Source organism: Lipophrys pholis (genome assembly GCF_963383615.2).
Source record: "Lipophrys pholis genome assembly, chromosome: 19".
Taxonomy (NCBI): Eukaryota; Metazoa; Chordata; class Actinopteri; order Blenniiformes; family Blenniidae; genus Lipophrys; species Lipophrys pholis.
This window is the reverse complement of record NC_137647.1, coordinates 24,923,503-24,939,512: the sequence shown is the minus strand read 5'-3', so window position 1 is coordinate 24,939,512 and position 16,010 is coordinate 24,923,503. Positions and strand designations below refer to the sequence as shown.

General features: G+C 42.2%; 1 protein-coding gene across 1 annotated transcript in view; it reads left to right on the top strand.

Moving 5' to 3' along the window:
* The window catches only part of fbxl16 (F-box and leucine-rich repeat protein 16), an 82,428-nt gene that overhangs the window by 53,875 nt on the left and 12,543 nt on the right, over positions 1-16,010 (top strand). The window contains exons 3-5 of the mRNA XM_080486920.1: positions 6,483-6,725; positions 13,329-13,594; positions 14,368-14,452. Of these exons, the coding sequence (XP_080343046.1) occupies positions 6,483-6,725; positions 13,329-13,594; positions 14,368-14,452 (594 nt within the window). The remainder of the gene's footprint in view (positions 1-6,482; positions 6,726-13,328; positions 13,595-14,367; positions 14,453-16,010) is intronic.

Here is a 16,010-nt window from a genome sequence, read left to right as displayed (position 1 = left end):
AGAGGAATAGAAGAGGGAGAGAGAGAGGAAAAGAAGAGAGAGAGAGAGAGAGGCAGACAGGCCAGAGAAGTACAAATACTAAGAAAAGTCTATGATGAGCGTTGGTCTGATGATGAACCAATCTCAGTCTGGAGTTTAAGGGCCGTGCCGTTGTGGGGGGGGTCCCGGTGCTGTGGGGGGGTCCTGGTGCTGTTGGGGGGGTCCCAGTGCTGTGGGGGGGTCCCGGTGCTGTGGGGGGGTCGGGTAGTAGGACCGTGGTAAATCCACTCTGGGAGTCTTGGGTCTGACCCCCTGGATCCTGCTCCCCTCCTGTCAGGATCTGGTGGCTCCAGTAATGTTGTTACACAGAGAGAAAGAAAGAAAGACAAGAAAGACAGAAGCTCCAAATGTAGAGTTCCTCCCTTTAACGGGAGAGAGGAAATCCCCTCAGCAGTCTAGGCCTAGAGCAGCTCAACTTAGTGCTCCTATTTTATTCCTAATGAGAAGCTCTATCAAAGAGGAAGCTTTTTAGTCTCCTCTTAAATAAACTAATGGTGTGGGCCCTTCGGACCGAGGCTGCTAGTTGATTCCAGAGTAAAGGAGCCATATGGCTGAAACTCCTGCCTCCTCTTTTACTTTGAAGGACTTTAGGGATTACCAACAGTCCTGCATCCTCAGAGCCAAGGGCTCGTGGAGGGTGAGACCCTTCTAGAAGTTTCTCCATATAGGACGGAGCCTGGTGATGAAGAGTTTTAGATGTGATCAGAAGGATGTTGAATTCTATTCTAGATTTGATGTGAAGCCAGTGTAAGGATGCTAAGACTGGGGAGATGTGCTCTCTTCTTCCAGTTCTGGTTAGTAAACCTGCAGCAGCGTTCTGCTCTAGCTGGAAGATCCTAACAGAGGAGTTTGGACATCCTGACATTAGGGAGTTACAATAATCTAATCTTGAAGTCACAAAGGCAGGAAGCATTTGTTCTGCATCTTTGAAGGACAAGAAGTTTCTCATTTTTGCAATATTCCTTAGATGGAAGAAGGCTGTCCTGGAGACATGTTTAACATGGGACATAAAGGACAGATCCTGATCAGAAATAACACCCACGTTCCTAATATCACTGTTAGAGGTTAAGGTAATATTATCTAAGGTAATCAGACTATCTGAAAAGTAATCCCTGAGCTTTTTAGGACCTAGGATTAGAACCTCAGTCTTGGATGTGTTGAGCATTAAGAAGTTGATAGACATCCAGGACTTAACGTCCCTGAGGCAGGACTCTAGTTTAACAAGTTGGTCGGCCTGATTGGCTTTAACTGATAAATAGAGCTGAGTATCATCTGCATAACAATGAAAGTTAATGTTGTGTTTCCTAATAATATTTCCGAGTGGTAACATATAGAGATTAAACAATATGGGTCCGAGGACGGAGCCTTGTGGTACTCCACACAGGACCCCTTCATGTATTGAAGATTTGTTATTTACATGAACAAATTGAAACCGGTCAGATAAATATGATTTAAACCAGTTTAAGGCTAAGTTTTTAATGCCGACGGCATCTTCTAATCTCCTTAAGAGTATATTATGATGGACAGTATCAAATGCAGTACTAAGGTCCAGAAGAAGTAAAGCAGATAGAAGACCTCTATCTGAGGCCATTAGAAGGTCATTAGTAACTTTTAGCAGAGCAGTCTCTGTACTGTGGTTCATTCTGAAGCTGGACTGAAGGTCCTCTAACAGATTATTCTCCTGCAGATAATCCTGGAGTTGTTTAGCCACTACTTGCTCCAGAACCTTTGACAGGAAAGGAAGGTTGGAGATGGGCCTGTAGTTTGAGAGAAGGCTTGTGTCTAAGTTTGGCTTCTTAATGAGAGGTTTAATAACTGCTAGTTTAAAGGATTGGGGCACATAGCCTATTGATAGAGACTGGTTAATAATTGCCAGTATAGAATTATTGATTAGTGGCAGTGCCTCTTTCAGAATTCTAGTAGGAATTGGGTCCAACAGGCTAGTAGTTGGTTTAGCAGAAGAAATAAGGGAGTTTAGTTGGACTAGTTGTATTTGCTGAAAGCATTCCAGATGACTGTTAGGTTTAACCAGTTCCTCTGTTATGGGGCTAACGGACGGTAGGGTTTGATGGATGTTATCCCTAAGCCTTGTCATTTTATTTTGAAAGAACTTCATGAAGTCCTCACTACATATATTGATAGGAATGGTGGGCTCAACGCTATTTTGGTTCTTGGTCAGTTTGGCTACAGTACTGAAAAGAAAGCGAGGGTTGTTTTTGTTTTCCTCTATTAAGGATGAGTAGTAATTAGTTCTACTTCTACTCAGAGCTTTCTTATAAGTTTTGAAGCTATCCTTCCAGGCTATATAATCTAGCTCTGTTTTTGTTGAACGCCAAGTTCTTTCTAATCTACGGGAGCGTTGTTTAAGCTGGCGGGTTGATGAGTTAAACCATGGGGAGGACTTTTCCTGTTTTTTCAGTTTCATTTTTTGAGGAGCTATGTCGTCTAGCGTTGTTTTTAGCATATCTGTCAGACTGTTTGTTAAGTATTCAATGTCTGAGCTAGCAACAGTATACGGGTCAGGAAGATCCACTACTGATTCTATAGCAGAGGGAATTCTTTCCTTGAATTTAGTTACTATGTTATCAGAGAGAGACCTGGTTAACACGGCTTTAACCGGAGGGTTAGAACTATTTAGAACAAAGTCAAAGGTTATTAAGAAGTGATCTGACAGGAAATCATAGTGAGGAGAGATGGTCAGATGCTCTATATTCAAACCATAAGTTAGAATAAGGTCTAGGGTGTGATGTTGTTTCTGGGTAGGCCCGTCTACTACCTGAGAGAAACCTAGAGAGTCAAGTGTAGATCTAAAGCTGCACTGAAACTATCATTTTCTAGGTCAACATGAACATTGAAGTCTCCTACCATGATAACCTTATCTTTAGTCCCAACTTAAACAGCACTGTTATCTTGTTGTTCAAAACTGGGTTAACTTTAAACAGGTGTTATCTTGACGTTAAAGTTAACCCACCTTCAGACCTCCACTAACTCTTTACCAGTGGTTAACTCTCACCATGGGGTTCATGATTACCAGGGCAAAGGAAGGACAGGGTGGAGTGAGGACTGATAGAAGTCAGTACTGGAATGAAGAGTTACGCCTCTATGGAGCCCCGGAGTGGCCATAGAGAAATATATTCTAAATAATAATTATATATATATAACGCGTGGAAACTAGATTAGAATTAGTAATCTCAAATGAATAACTGGAGACACTGAGTTACTATCTCCTTCCCTCATATTATATTTTTCACCAATGTCGCCTCCATCCCCTCATATTTGCTGTTGTGGAGCTTTAAAAGCCTCGTTTCCACGGAGCTCATTAGATCTTGGTGTTTTCTAACTAAAGCAGGTGAAGTCCAGACGTGTTAAACTCACCTTGGTCCAGAAAGAGAAGATCTCATTCTCATGTCTCTCCTCTTCATCATTAATAAATGAGTTTGGGTCTTATTTTTCACCATTCCAACATTCCATGGTGACTTTCTGCTCCTTTCACTTTATTTCTGGACGTGCCTGAATCAAAAGCTTCAACATGGAGGAATGGAGGTGTAGAATGATAGAACGCTGCTCTACAGACGTTTCCATGGTAACCTAGTGTTGGGATTTATGGTTGGTTATTAGCATTAAATTACTGTAAGTAATAGATTACTGAAAGTAATAAATCACTGGAAGTAATTTATGAAAAATTGAAATTATTAATGGAAGTAAATGGTCATTTACTCATTAACAACTCCTGAAGTAATTGAGTAATTACTTAAAAAAAAAAAATGATAATAATAATTTATTAATAATTTTTTTTTAATAATTTGCATAAATTTGTTATTTATGTATTAATAATAAATCGGGGCACCACCAGATAAACTGGAAATAGCTAATACCAAAATATCAGTCTCGTTTGTAAAAAGTTTATTTAAGTTAGTTAATATTTCTGCATAAAATATAGATGGTTCTCTCTAGATGGTTCTCTCTGGATGGTTCTCTCTAGATGGTTCTCTCTGGATGGTTCTCTCTCTAGATGGTTCTCTCTGGATGGTTCTCTCTCTGGATGGTTCTCTCTAGATGGTTCTCTCTAGATGGTTCTCTCTCTAGATGGTTCTCTCTAGATGGTTCTCTCTAGATGGTTCTCTCTGGATGGTTCTCTCTAGATGGTTCTCTCTAGATGGTTCTCTCTAGATGGTTCTCTCTGGATGGTTCTCTCTAGATGGTTCTCTCTGGATGGTTCTCTCTAGATGGTTCTCTCTGGTCAAATTAAAAAAGAAGAGGCACCATGAAGCCTCTGATCATCCAGCTCAGTTCTCATCTTCTACTTTAACATCCTGGTAGCAGCGTAGTTTGTCATGTTTTATGGTAGTTTAATAGAGCAGATAAAAACACTGAGTACCTCCACCACTACGTTTAAGACTGAACACAGAAGCATGGAGCCTTGAAAGTGGGCGGAGCTTTGGGCGGAGCCATGTCAGGGACGTTAACCACTGTTGTTAACCTCACAGTTAACTTTGACAGCACCGTTAACTAACGGGATGACTAACCATGTTTTAAACAACACATATTTAACGGTCGGTTAGCTAACGGCGGGTTAAGGATTTAACCGGCGGTTAGGGCTTAACCAGTGGTTAAAGTAACCCAGTTTTGAACAACTGGGCCCAGATCGGCATTCACAGATGTAGTCCAAGACCAGGCAGGGGTCGGGACATGGTGGAATCCAAAACTCGAAGGGGTCCACAAGGGAAAACACGAGGAGAGGGCTGGGGTCATGAAGTAGGAACAACAATGATGATGGAGCTCAGAGACAAGAAGGAGGTTTAAATACAGGAGGAGAGGGACGTCACAGGTGAGACAAATCAGACTGATTACACAAGGACACACAGAGGAGGAGGACACAGGGAGGACAAGTGACAGAGACGCAGAAAAGCTGGGGATTACCCAATAAAACAGGAAGTGAACACAGAGTGTGAGACGTGGACTTGATGAACACACACAAAGACAGACACAGAACCTGGTCCGCACAGCAGGTAAGAAACCTCACCCCTGGACTACGATGGCTCCATCGCTCAAATAGTTTCTTATAAGGATTTGATCACCGCTTAACTCAGTTCAGTCTTTTAGATCAAAGTTCCGGCCCAAATTGAATTTTCTCTCTTATAAAATCAACATGAATAAGAGAGGGAGAGCGATAGAGAGAGATAGAGAGAGATAGAGATAGAGGGAGAGGGAGAGAGAGAGGGAGAGGGAGAGAGAGAGGGAGAGGGAGAGAGAGAGGGAGAGGGAGAGAGAGAGGGAGAGGGAGAGAGAGAGAGAGGGAGAGGGAGAGGGCGGCGGCTCCTGGGTCAGAATAGAGCCAGGAGCTTCTGACCCCCCTAGAATAGAGCAGCATCCTCTGTGTTCAGAGTCGTTTGCCCACTGAAAAGAATCTTCCTTTACACATTCCAACAAACAAATTCTGGTTTAAATGTCAGATCTACCAATCTTAGATTATGGTTATTTAATCTACAGATCTTTCTCAAATACTCTCCTTCACAAGCTGGATCTTATTTGCCATTTTACCATCCGCTTAGTGACTGGAGCTCCATTCAGTACTCTCCATTCTCCATTACTGCCTTAATTCCCTGATAAACAGGACAGACAGACAATCTCACTGCTTTAATTCCATTTAGGATATTCCTCCATATCTACGGTCTCTTCTCAATAATCACAACATAAATCTCATTCATCAGTCTGGTCATACCTGAAGCCGGTGGCTCCTCTGGCCGCCCCTCGTTCAGTTTTCTGCTGCAAATCATCTGCAACAGACCTTCAAACTCTCAGCCAATAAAAAAGGAACACTGCATCTGCTTTTACCTTTTATTAATTTGTATCTTAATATATCACTGTAAACATCGTAAATTCTACTTTCTTTCTTTTAGGATTGTGTGACACTGTTTTACTGTATCTGTATATATTTTGTTTCTATGTTTTCCTTTGAGCTACTTTGCTGCCTCTTGTTCAGGTTGTCATTGGAAATGAGAACTGGTTCTCAATTATCTATATTTAATTATCTATAAACTATATCACATTTATCTTACCAGACAGGTCATCTGGTAAGATAAACGTGATATAAATTGCCATGTTGATTTTTCTGATTGGGTTGAATTAATTTATAGAATCCCAGGATAAGTACCTTAAAAGGTGCCACAGGAAAGGAACATTTGTACCATGAAGTCTTCTGGCTGAATAAGGTCACAAACAGGTTCTCCACACACAGGTATACCAACTTGAGCATTTTTGTTGGAAAAACTAGTTAATATAGTTGGTCATGCTGATTAGTGAAGTGAGCAAGAGGTAAGGTGGTTTGGGTAGCATTCCTCATTAACCACAATAAAACTAGAAGAAATCTCATGTAGGAGTTTAAAATGATTCTCCAGCAGTTTTCAGCCACGACATTCACATCTGTTGTTGCTATTTTGCAGGTCATGTTAGAGCAAATGCAAGGCCTGATGCACCTTGAACTTTCTGGCTGCAACGACTTCACAGAGGCCGGCCTGTGGTCCAGTCTCAACGCCCGGCTAACGTCTCTTAGCGTCAGTGACTGCATCAACGTGGCGGACGACGCCATTGCTGCTATTTCCCAGCTCCTGCCCAACCTATCGGAGCTGAGCCTGCAGGCCTACCACGTCACCGACACCGCCATGGCCTACTTCACCGCCAAACAGGTAGTCTACTACAGCGAGAAGGGGAGCGGCTCGATGCCAAGTCTGCATGTAGAAAGTCTGCTGAATTGATTGCTCACGCACCTTGATTGTCCTATTGTTTTATGGGTTAAACACTCACCATGTGTGACATCAAGCATAAGCAGGCATATTAAAATGTGTTTTTTTGTGTACATAGACCCTTTTCACAGTGACACAACTCAACTTCCTCTTTCTCATGTGGCAGTACACGGCTACATCCGGTTGGACCCGTAAAATATGGACCCATAGTTAAAGTATGATGATGTCAGACTGCGCTCAGCAAAACAAATTGTAATCTTTAAGGGTACTGTTAGCTATGGTAATTGTTCTGTAGCTGCGCTCCAGGTTGTGATGCGCTCGCTACCCTGCAGGCGAACAAGCAGCAACTTTAGCTATTGACTGAATATGATAATGTCTTGTAGCCAACGGTGTAGAGAAGAGTATAAATGGGGAGAGATATCACCACCTAATATTCTGTCAATTTACTACATAGGCTGTCCACCTATCAGAGAAAAAAGGCACTGAAATAATTACAAGTGTAACATTACTTCTATTTCCTCCACATCGATACTTCCACCCTATTAAACAACATTATTGAAATAGGTGAGGTATGCAGTAATACTAAACGTTAAACATGAAATCTCAATAAACTTGGTTGAGCACCGACAGCAGTGTAGTGGTGTCTGTAGGTGGAAATATCATATGGAGAAGATTAGGATTAGTATTCAATTTTATTGTCATTCCTCATGTACAGGTTCAGAGAAAGATTTCTTGCTGCAATTGATGTGGACAAGATTCATACAACCAAAACCTGGAAAAGTTATGGATAGCTAAAATTCAATTTACAGGCCCTGGAAAAGTTGTGGATTACTTTTTGTACTGATATGAGAAGTGATGGAAATGCAGATGCCATAAAAGCTAACTATGGTAGATATAATAATCATTATTTTCAAATCGAATTATTTATCATCGGTCACCATATTCCAGTGGTGATCAATTAGTACATTCAGTGACGTCTTCCTCCGGTGTTGTGGCAAATACAGTCCACATCCAAAATGGGTCAGATTTTAACTTTACATGCGCGGCGGCCAACATGAATAATAATACTAACTAATACATTTTATGTATCAGCGCCTTTCAAAACACTCAAGGACACTGCACAAAATACTTTTTAAAAATGCAGTTAAAAACAAGCAACAAAAACACTTGTAGCAATAAAACAACAAGCCACTCAGGCATTTGTAGTAGACATGGTTATTAGTGAATATACTCGTTTAAAAATGCAAATTCTGAGTCGAGATTTAAAACAGTCCAGGGAATGATTGTTTCTGATGTTGTGTGGGAGTGAATTCCAGAGGTGGGGGCCGAGTGGCTGAAGGCTCAGGACCCCATGGTGGACATGTGAGCTGGAGAGATGGTGAGGCTGAGAGAGGAGGCTGATCTGAGAGTATGGCAGCTGTGTGGATGTGGAGGAGGTCAATGAGGTATGGAGGAGCAAGGTTATGGACTGCTTTGAATGTCAGGAGTAGGGTTTTGAAGAGGAAAAAATCCTTGGCTAGGAAGCCAGTGGATATTAAGAAAAACTTGGGTTATGTAATGGATGGAGGGAGTTCGGGTGACGATACACGCAGCAACGTTTTGTACCAGTTGGAGTTTCTGAAGGGATTTGAAAGGGAGACCAGACCGTAGGGGATTGCAGTAGTCCAGGTAGGAGGTGACCAAGGTGTGGACTGGTGTGGTGGTGCTACTGACGGAGAGGGAAGGGTGAAGGCGGTTGATATTACGTAGGTGGAAGTAGGAGAAGTAGATAGAGATGGTTGTCATCCTCATAACAGTAAAATTGAATATTATATGTCCGGACAATATGGCCAACGAAGAGGAGGAAAATGAGAAGAGTATGTCCCCCAGGACAGAGCCTACTCTGGTGTCCTGGGGGACACCAGAGTAGAGGAGAGACAGCTGAGATTGCAAAGATTTCAATTGAACGAATTGTGCGACCAGAGAGGTGTGATTTGAACCAGTCCACACAATAAGCCAATGGTTGCCAATGTGTGGAGGAGGATGTACATACTAAGAATGGATATAGTCACTTTGTATTGTATTTCTGTGTCACTAGTCTGTGGGTTGAGGAACTTATTTAGCAGGTAATATGCGCTGAACAGCACCGCAGCAAATGTAGCGCATGTGCACTCTTTGAAATTGGACCTAATTTGGACCCGCACCATATTCGCCATGAAACCAGGAGCATAGGTACGCTTACTCTGGCAGCATGGATCAAAATAGCTGTGCTGTGCAGCTTCGAAAGCGTGATTAAGCGACAGTTCCCCTAAAAGCGCAATCGTCCTTTTGTTTTAAAGGTGAGACTTGCTCTTGTGGTCTTGAATCCTTCATGCCGAGTTTTGACGCGCTCATAAGATTTCCCACAGTCCAATGAAACGCCGACAAGATAGCCATTTCCTTTCCTTTATTGTTTCCAAATCATTTCCAGTTCAAATCAACTTTCTTACCACCGTGGAGTGTTATTGGCAGACTGATGTAGCAATCAGACGATTCTTCCAATGCAGTTCAGAGCGGTCTAAAACTGTATGGCTGCGTACCTGACTGACGCTAAACTCCATCACCACCTAAACAGCACAGGTGCTGCAGTCACCTGCGTACGGGGGTGGAGGCAGAGGGCAAAAATGAACTGCCAATATCCCACCAGCATCCACAGATCAATAAATCAAAACAAATAAATCATCATCCACCAAAATTAAATATAGGAACTAAAGATAACAAAATACGTTTAATATTCAAGTACTTGGCTCCAACATACCGGCCCCTAATTGTCCGGTGAGAAAACAGGACAATTACCTTTACAAAATTAAAGGAGCCAAAACATAAATTCTGTTTACATCTTATGTTCTTCTCTTCTTTCTTCCAAGGTTCAATGAGTGTAAAACTCCAATTTCTGTGTGTGTAAGCAGATTGTGAAGTTCATGAGTGTAACAGTCCATAGAGAAGTGTGTGAGTGTGAATGTAAGTGAGGGGAGGGGACTTCAGACACCATCTGAAGCTTCCAACAAGAGGACACGTTTGGTGACGGGCCTGCAGAGAGTGCTGGTCTTGGTCCGAACTTGCACCTGCCTTACAAGCCCACTGGAATCTGGTAAAGGCTGCAAGACTTGGCCCATGAAGAGTTCCTGGGGGCCGTATCATCAATATTGAGGACAAGGTCTTCTTTGATGAAGTTTTTTGTTTTTCTTGTCTATTTGTGTCTTCCTTGCAGATCAGGTAGGTACTCTTTGGTCCACCTTTTCCAGAAGAGATCTGCCATGTATTGGACCTGGCGCCATCTCCTTTTAATGGAACAGTCCAGGTGGTAAAGGGCTTTGTTTTTAGCAGCAGGCGATAGTTCGGGGTAAGGGGTTCCAAGTCCAAATGGTCGCCAGAAGCTTTGGTAACAGGTCTGTCATTGATCATAGCTTCCACTTCACAGAGCAAGGTGGCTAGTCCTTCCTCATCCAGTGTTTGCTTGTGTAACCTTGTGAGGACTCCCACAAGAGTGTTGGTCAGGTCTGGACCTTGGGGCGTTGAGACTTGTGCCCTGGTGGGTAGTGCCACAATCAGATACTACCCTCAACCTTTTCTTCTTCGGGTGGTACACGTGGTGTGGTATATACCAAACTCTGTCGGTCTGCATTGTACTGCATTGGAAAAAGCACAAAAAAGCAGCTGTTGCTTCTCGCATGGCAGCTCCCATGGGTGAGCTTATTAACACTGACGTATCAAATACATCTAATGAAGCTGCTGCACCTCGACAGCCAAGTTTCGTTCGTGACTTTTGTTCATTTTGCTTACAGCCAATTTACTGTGGAAGTGTTTGTTTGTTTCACATGCAGTGATGCATATAAGAACCTCCTTGTTAGGGACAATTGTAACAACAAATAAGGGGAAAGTCTGTCTCACAAGCTGTTGGAAAGACAGCGACAGGGTGGATAGTGTAACACTTTTTTAATGGAAGCTTGAAATTACTCTATAGTCTGGATATTATTATGTAGAGAAAACATACAGTTTCCACAGAGGACAATCTTTGACACTACTACATCGAACCATGTCATGAAGGATGCAGAAAGTCACATGACAGTAGTAATGGGAGCATGGTTTTAGGCAGCGAGGCGTCCAGCTGTCATTTGGACGGTCAATTTTCGGAAAAGACAGCCAAATAAATAGCGGACATGTTGCTCAAAGCCTCTAAAATATGTGTATAATGGCCGTCACTATTCGTCAACGTCGAAATTTGCCTGAATTCATCTTTTTTCACTGAAGTATAGCGAATTATCGGCTCGAGTACACAACTTGAAACTGACTTCCGGTTTTGTATTACGCCCAGTAACGAACAACGTGATTGGTCAATTGATACCATGTGGTTTATACATTTTGAAAGGCGGCCTCTGATTGGTTCTTAATTCTCTGACTCATCTTGGTGCGTTCAAGTGCTGAAGCAGAGAGGAGGAATTTCCTTTCTGAGGAATTATAACTGCAGAATCCACACAGGTGGTATTAATTATATGGACCTATGAGCTATCAAAATTTTCACTTCCAAAAAAAAAAGAAAAAGAAAAAAGTATTATTCTAAAGAAACAACCCCCACCCCCACTTTATTTAACCAGGGGAAAAAAGAGACAGATCTTTTTTTACAAGGTGACCTGGCCAAGAGGTCCGCAGCACACATCACATCCTCAGAATTAAAACATTTAAAATAGATTCAACACATTTACTATATACAATAATTAAATTATATAAAATGCAGATTACTATGGACAATTCTTTTTTAAATGCTGATTTTCTAAAACAGAGCAACCATACTATGCTGCTTTCTAAAACCAGACAGAATTTTTATATATTTCTTTTTTATTCTAGTGGTTTCTAAAAAGAACTTAATTTGGTCACTGAACATTTTTTCAAAAACAATTGTCACGATGCATGATTTATAAATTGGTCTGTAATAAGTTTAGTTCAGATGGATTTCCTCCTTTTAAGACGTGAAAGTACAATGGCCACATCCTGGACTAAAATAATTTTGTTAGAACGAAGACTCAAGTCAAAAATGTGCAATAAAGGTTTCAGCAATAGAATCAGCAGGCAGCTTCAAAAACAAGGGATCCACCCTGTGTCTGGATGGTTGATACTCCGTGAACCTCAAGAACTCTAATTGAGCTCAAATGGAATGGAGGCATTTTAAAGTCTCTGCAGGTTTGAAGGATCTCCGGAGTTGTGTCTTCATCTACTAACTTAGGATTGTTAAGATTTAAACCGAGAACCTGCTGAAATGAAGTTCTCATTAAAGTCCAAGTAGATGCTTTATATTCAGTATTAATTTTGTTGACAAAAAATATTCATCAACCTTTTTCACAAATGAAAATTTAATAAAAACTAATTAAAAAGTAAGACATGAAGACGAAGACTGTGACGAAAGAGAACACAATTAGGCAATGAATTTAAATAAGACATAAATGTTAGGGCGAGGTGAATCGACACAAGATCCAATCAGAGCTGCTCTTTTTGTGGGGCGGCTCTATCTAGACAGTAACATGATTTTCTAGAATAAAGTTGAGCAAATGATGACAGAAAACAAGCAACTTCAACAACATATCTCATGAGGAGTGGAGTGTGTGTGTGTGTGTGTGTGTGTGTGTGTGTGTGTGTGTGTGTGTGTGTGTGTGTGTGTGTGTGTGTGCGTGTGCGTGCGTGTGCGTGTGCGTGTGCGTGTGTGTGTGTGTGTGTGTTTTCTGAGAAGATTGGTCATTCCCCCTCACAGATCCAGAAGACAAAGACGACCAGGAGCCGAGTGGAAATAAGATGTAGTTTTAAATTGCTATAAAAATCAAGGTGACTTGCCTTGAAAACGCCATCAGCCATGCTCGTGTTTCTGACATTGAGAATAAAATGAAACCTGTCTTGTATTACAACTGTTAAATTTGTGTCTGTATTGTATATTGAAACTTGAATACCGTCTAACAGTATGATGGATATTTCCAATGACTGGGATTCTTTATAAACATTTAGTCAAATAAAGTTTGCTAATATTTAGTCTACTAAAACTAGACTAAGACTAAAAGGTTACAGAAGACTAAAACATGACAATCTGCATGCCGTGTTATTCTAAAGACGAAGACTAAATCAGAATTTGCTGTCAAAATGAAGACATGGTGACATTCTGTCCATCCCTGATGAAATAGTTTGGAAGTTGGCGTGTCATAGATTTTACAGCTTTCCAAAACTTTTCAGGATCATTTCAGTTATTGGTCATTTCAGAATTCATATTTGGCTCATTAAATTTAAATAAAGGTGCATTTGATCCTTTCAATCTTTCCTAAATAAATTCTTGAAAGTATTTTTGAAATATGAGGTGACTCGTTTGTATTTCTAATCATTGAAAATCAAAAGCATAGACAATTAGTGAATGAAAACAAATATTAACTTAGTTTCAGAAATGTCCTATAAATCGTAGTTAAACGACACTTCAGATGGGAGAAGTGAGAAGTGTGACACCCCCACAGCTCGCAGCTCTCCTTTACGATCCAATGTGTCATCCATCTGCAGGGCTACACCACCCACACTCTGCGGCTTCACTCCTGCTGGGAGATCACCAATCACGGCGTAGTGAACATGGTGCACAGCCTCCCCAACTTGACGGCCCTCAGCCTCTCCGGCTGCTCCAAGATCACCGACGATGGTGTGGAGCTGGTTGCCGAGAACCTTCGTAAGCTACGCAGCCTGGACCTGTCCTGGTGCCCCCGGATCACAGACATGGCGCTGGAGTACATCGCCTGTGACTTACACAAGCTGGAGGAGCTGGTGCTGGACAGGTCAGCCTTCCTCCTCGTCTGCATCTGCTTTCCACATGTTATTTGCCACTGGTATTTGTACAGCTGACTTTCAGTGGAATAACAGTCCAGCTTAGTTGTCTGTCCATACGAATGTCCATGTACTCCCATTTTAAATGTTTATAGCGGGATGTTTATAGCGGGATGTTCTCTGTGTGCATTTGTGTGGTTTCATTACAAACAGCAGCCACAAGTGGCCCATTGCTGTGGAACGCAAAACTTCTTGGAAACAAAATTCCCAAAATTATACGTTTCCAGTTCAAAGTTTGTCATGTAAACACAGAGCTCTTAAAACCCAGGTCCTGGCACCCGAGGTAATACTGCTAAATAACCAGGGAAAATACAATAAAATACTGAGAGAAAAAAAATTATTTTAGTTTCAAAAATTGGATTGTCCCAAACTGGGAGCAGTAATATTTATTGTATGCATTGTGTGCTTTTATAGCCCTTCCCCATGTTTCCATCCTTTGTAAAAAAAAAAAAAAAAAAAAAGCTTTTAGTCACTGAAGCCACTCGACGTCTCCCTCCTCAGCGATACGATGTGAAACCTTATGCGATTGAAAAATCTCACCAAAACCTCTCATGGGATTAAAATGTTGCCGTGGTCGTCATCGCTCCAATATGGCATATATGTGTGGAACTGCTCGCTCTTGTGATCAGATATTAGGAGGTTTATCAGGCTTGTAATCATGTGCATTGTGCTTTGTGTTTGTGATTTAACTGAGTATAATGGTGCATGTTGTGCCTATTTGCAGGTGTGTGCGGATCACAGACACCGGTCTGGGGTACTTGTCCACCATGTCATCATTAAGATGCCTCTACCTGCGTTGGTGCTGTCAGGTAATGCCCAGTGGATGACGGAGTGTGAAATCTTTTTACTTTAGCTGACCACTTAATCTGCAATTAAGTTCCTGTTGTAGTCAAAAGAAAGACTGCCCGGGCCATGTTTCAGTATGTTAGCAGTAGGCTGTGGTTCTATGCACCCAGAAAGAAAAAGTGAACAGCACACGAGCTCCCACGAGCTAAACTCAGAGGAGCTGAGCCTCCTCAAGAAGAAAAGGTTCTGTCCCCTCAGTCCGGCTCATCAAAACCACTCCCAAGTATTTTTCAGTCTGTACAGTTTCCATAGCTTCTCCCTGAATGAGGAGAGGCTGACTCAGTGCTTGTTCATTTGAAGTCTTCCCCCTCCTCAGTGGTCTTGGTGTTGAAGAGGAGCCTGTTCTTGCAGCTCCAGTCAGTTAATGCCTCCACAAGCTCCCTGTACTCATTCTCATGTCCTCATGTCCTCATGTCCTCTGGACACAAGCTGCAACAGCAGTATCGTCAGAGTAATTCTGAATGTGGCAGGACTCTGAACTCAGAGTATTTAAAGTCAGGACTGGAGCTAGAACTGTTCCCTGAGGAACCCCTGTAGTGCACTGCAGTGTGTCTGACAAACTGCGGCCATGCACTCATGTAGTTCAGGCAGTTAGAGAGGGGGTCACCCCCATGGCACTGAGGGGCCTCTCTACTTGAGAATGCCGTTTCAAGTAAACGCACCATTTTTGGCCGATCACCCACACCTTTAGGAGCCCGAGTCTATGAGCAGGAGTCTATTTCAAAATGTCTACGTGGATCCATGTCTTCCTCTGCATTTTTGGTGTATTTTGTGAGTCACGGCGCCCCTAAAGGCCAAGAGTGTCTGGCTGCAGGACCTCCACTCTCAGGCTCCTCCACTCTCAGGCTCCTCCACTGTCAGGCTTCTCCACTCTCAGGCTTCTCCACTCTCAGGCTCCTCCACTCTCAGGCTTCTCCACTCTCAGGCTCCTCCACTCTCAGGCTTCTCCACTCTCAGGCTCCCTCCACTCTCAGGCTCCTCCACTCTCAGGCTCCTCCACTCTCAGGCTTCTCCACTCTCAGGCTCCTCCACTCTCAGGCTCCTCCACTCTCAGGCTCCTCCACTCTCAGGCTCCTCCACTCTCAGGCTCCTCCACTCTCAGGCTCCTCCACTCTCAGGCTTCTCCACTCTCAGGCTTCTCCACTCTCAGGCTTCTCCACTCTCAGGCTCCTCCACTCTCAGGCTTCTCCACTCTCAGGCTCCCTCCACTGTCAGACAGGAAGCGCTCATTCAAAATAAAATGCGACAGAATGAAATGCTAAAATCCTCTTGGGAATTTCAGAATGCGTTAGTCAACAACGCACCATTAAAAACTACTTTCTTGAATGTAGTACAGTATATATAGTTTTTTGCCTTTTCATCTATATAGCACGTGTAGCCTGAATATGTATGCCAATAAACGATCGCATATTATACTATTTCTGAATGTATAATATACGATCATTTATTGGCATATATGATCATATAATATACACTCAGTAATAGTATCTTCCATGCAGTATTTTTGATATGAAAAAAATG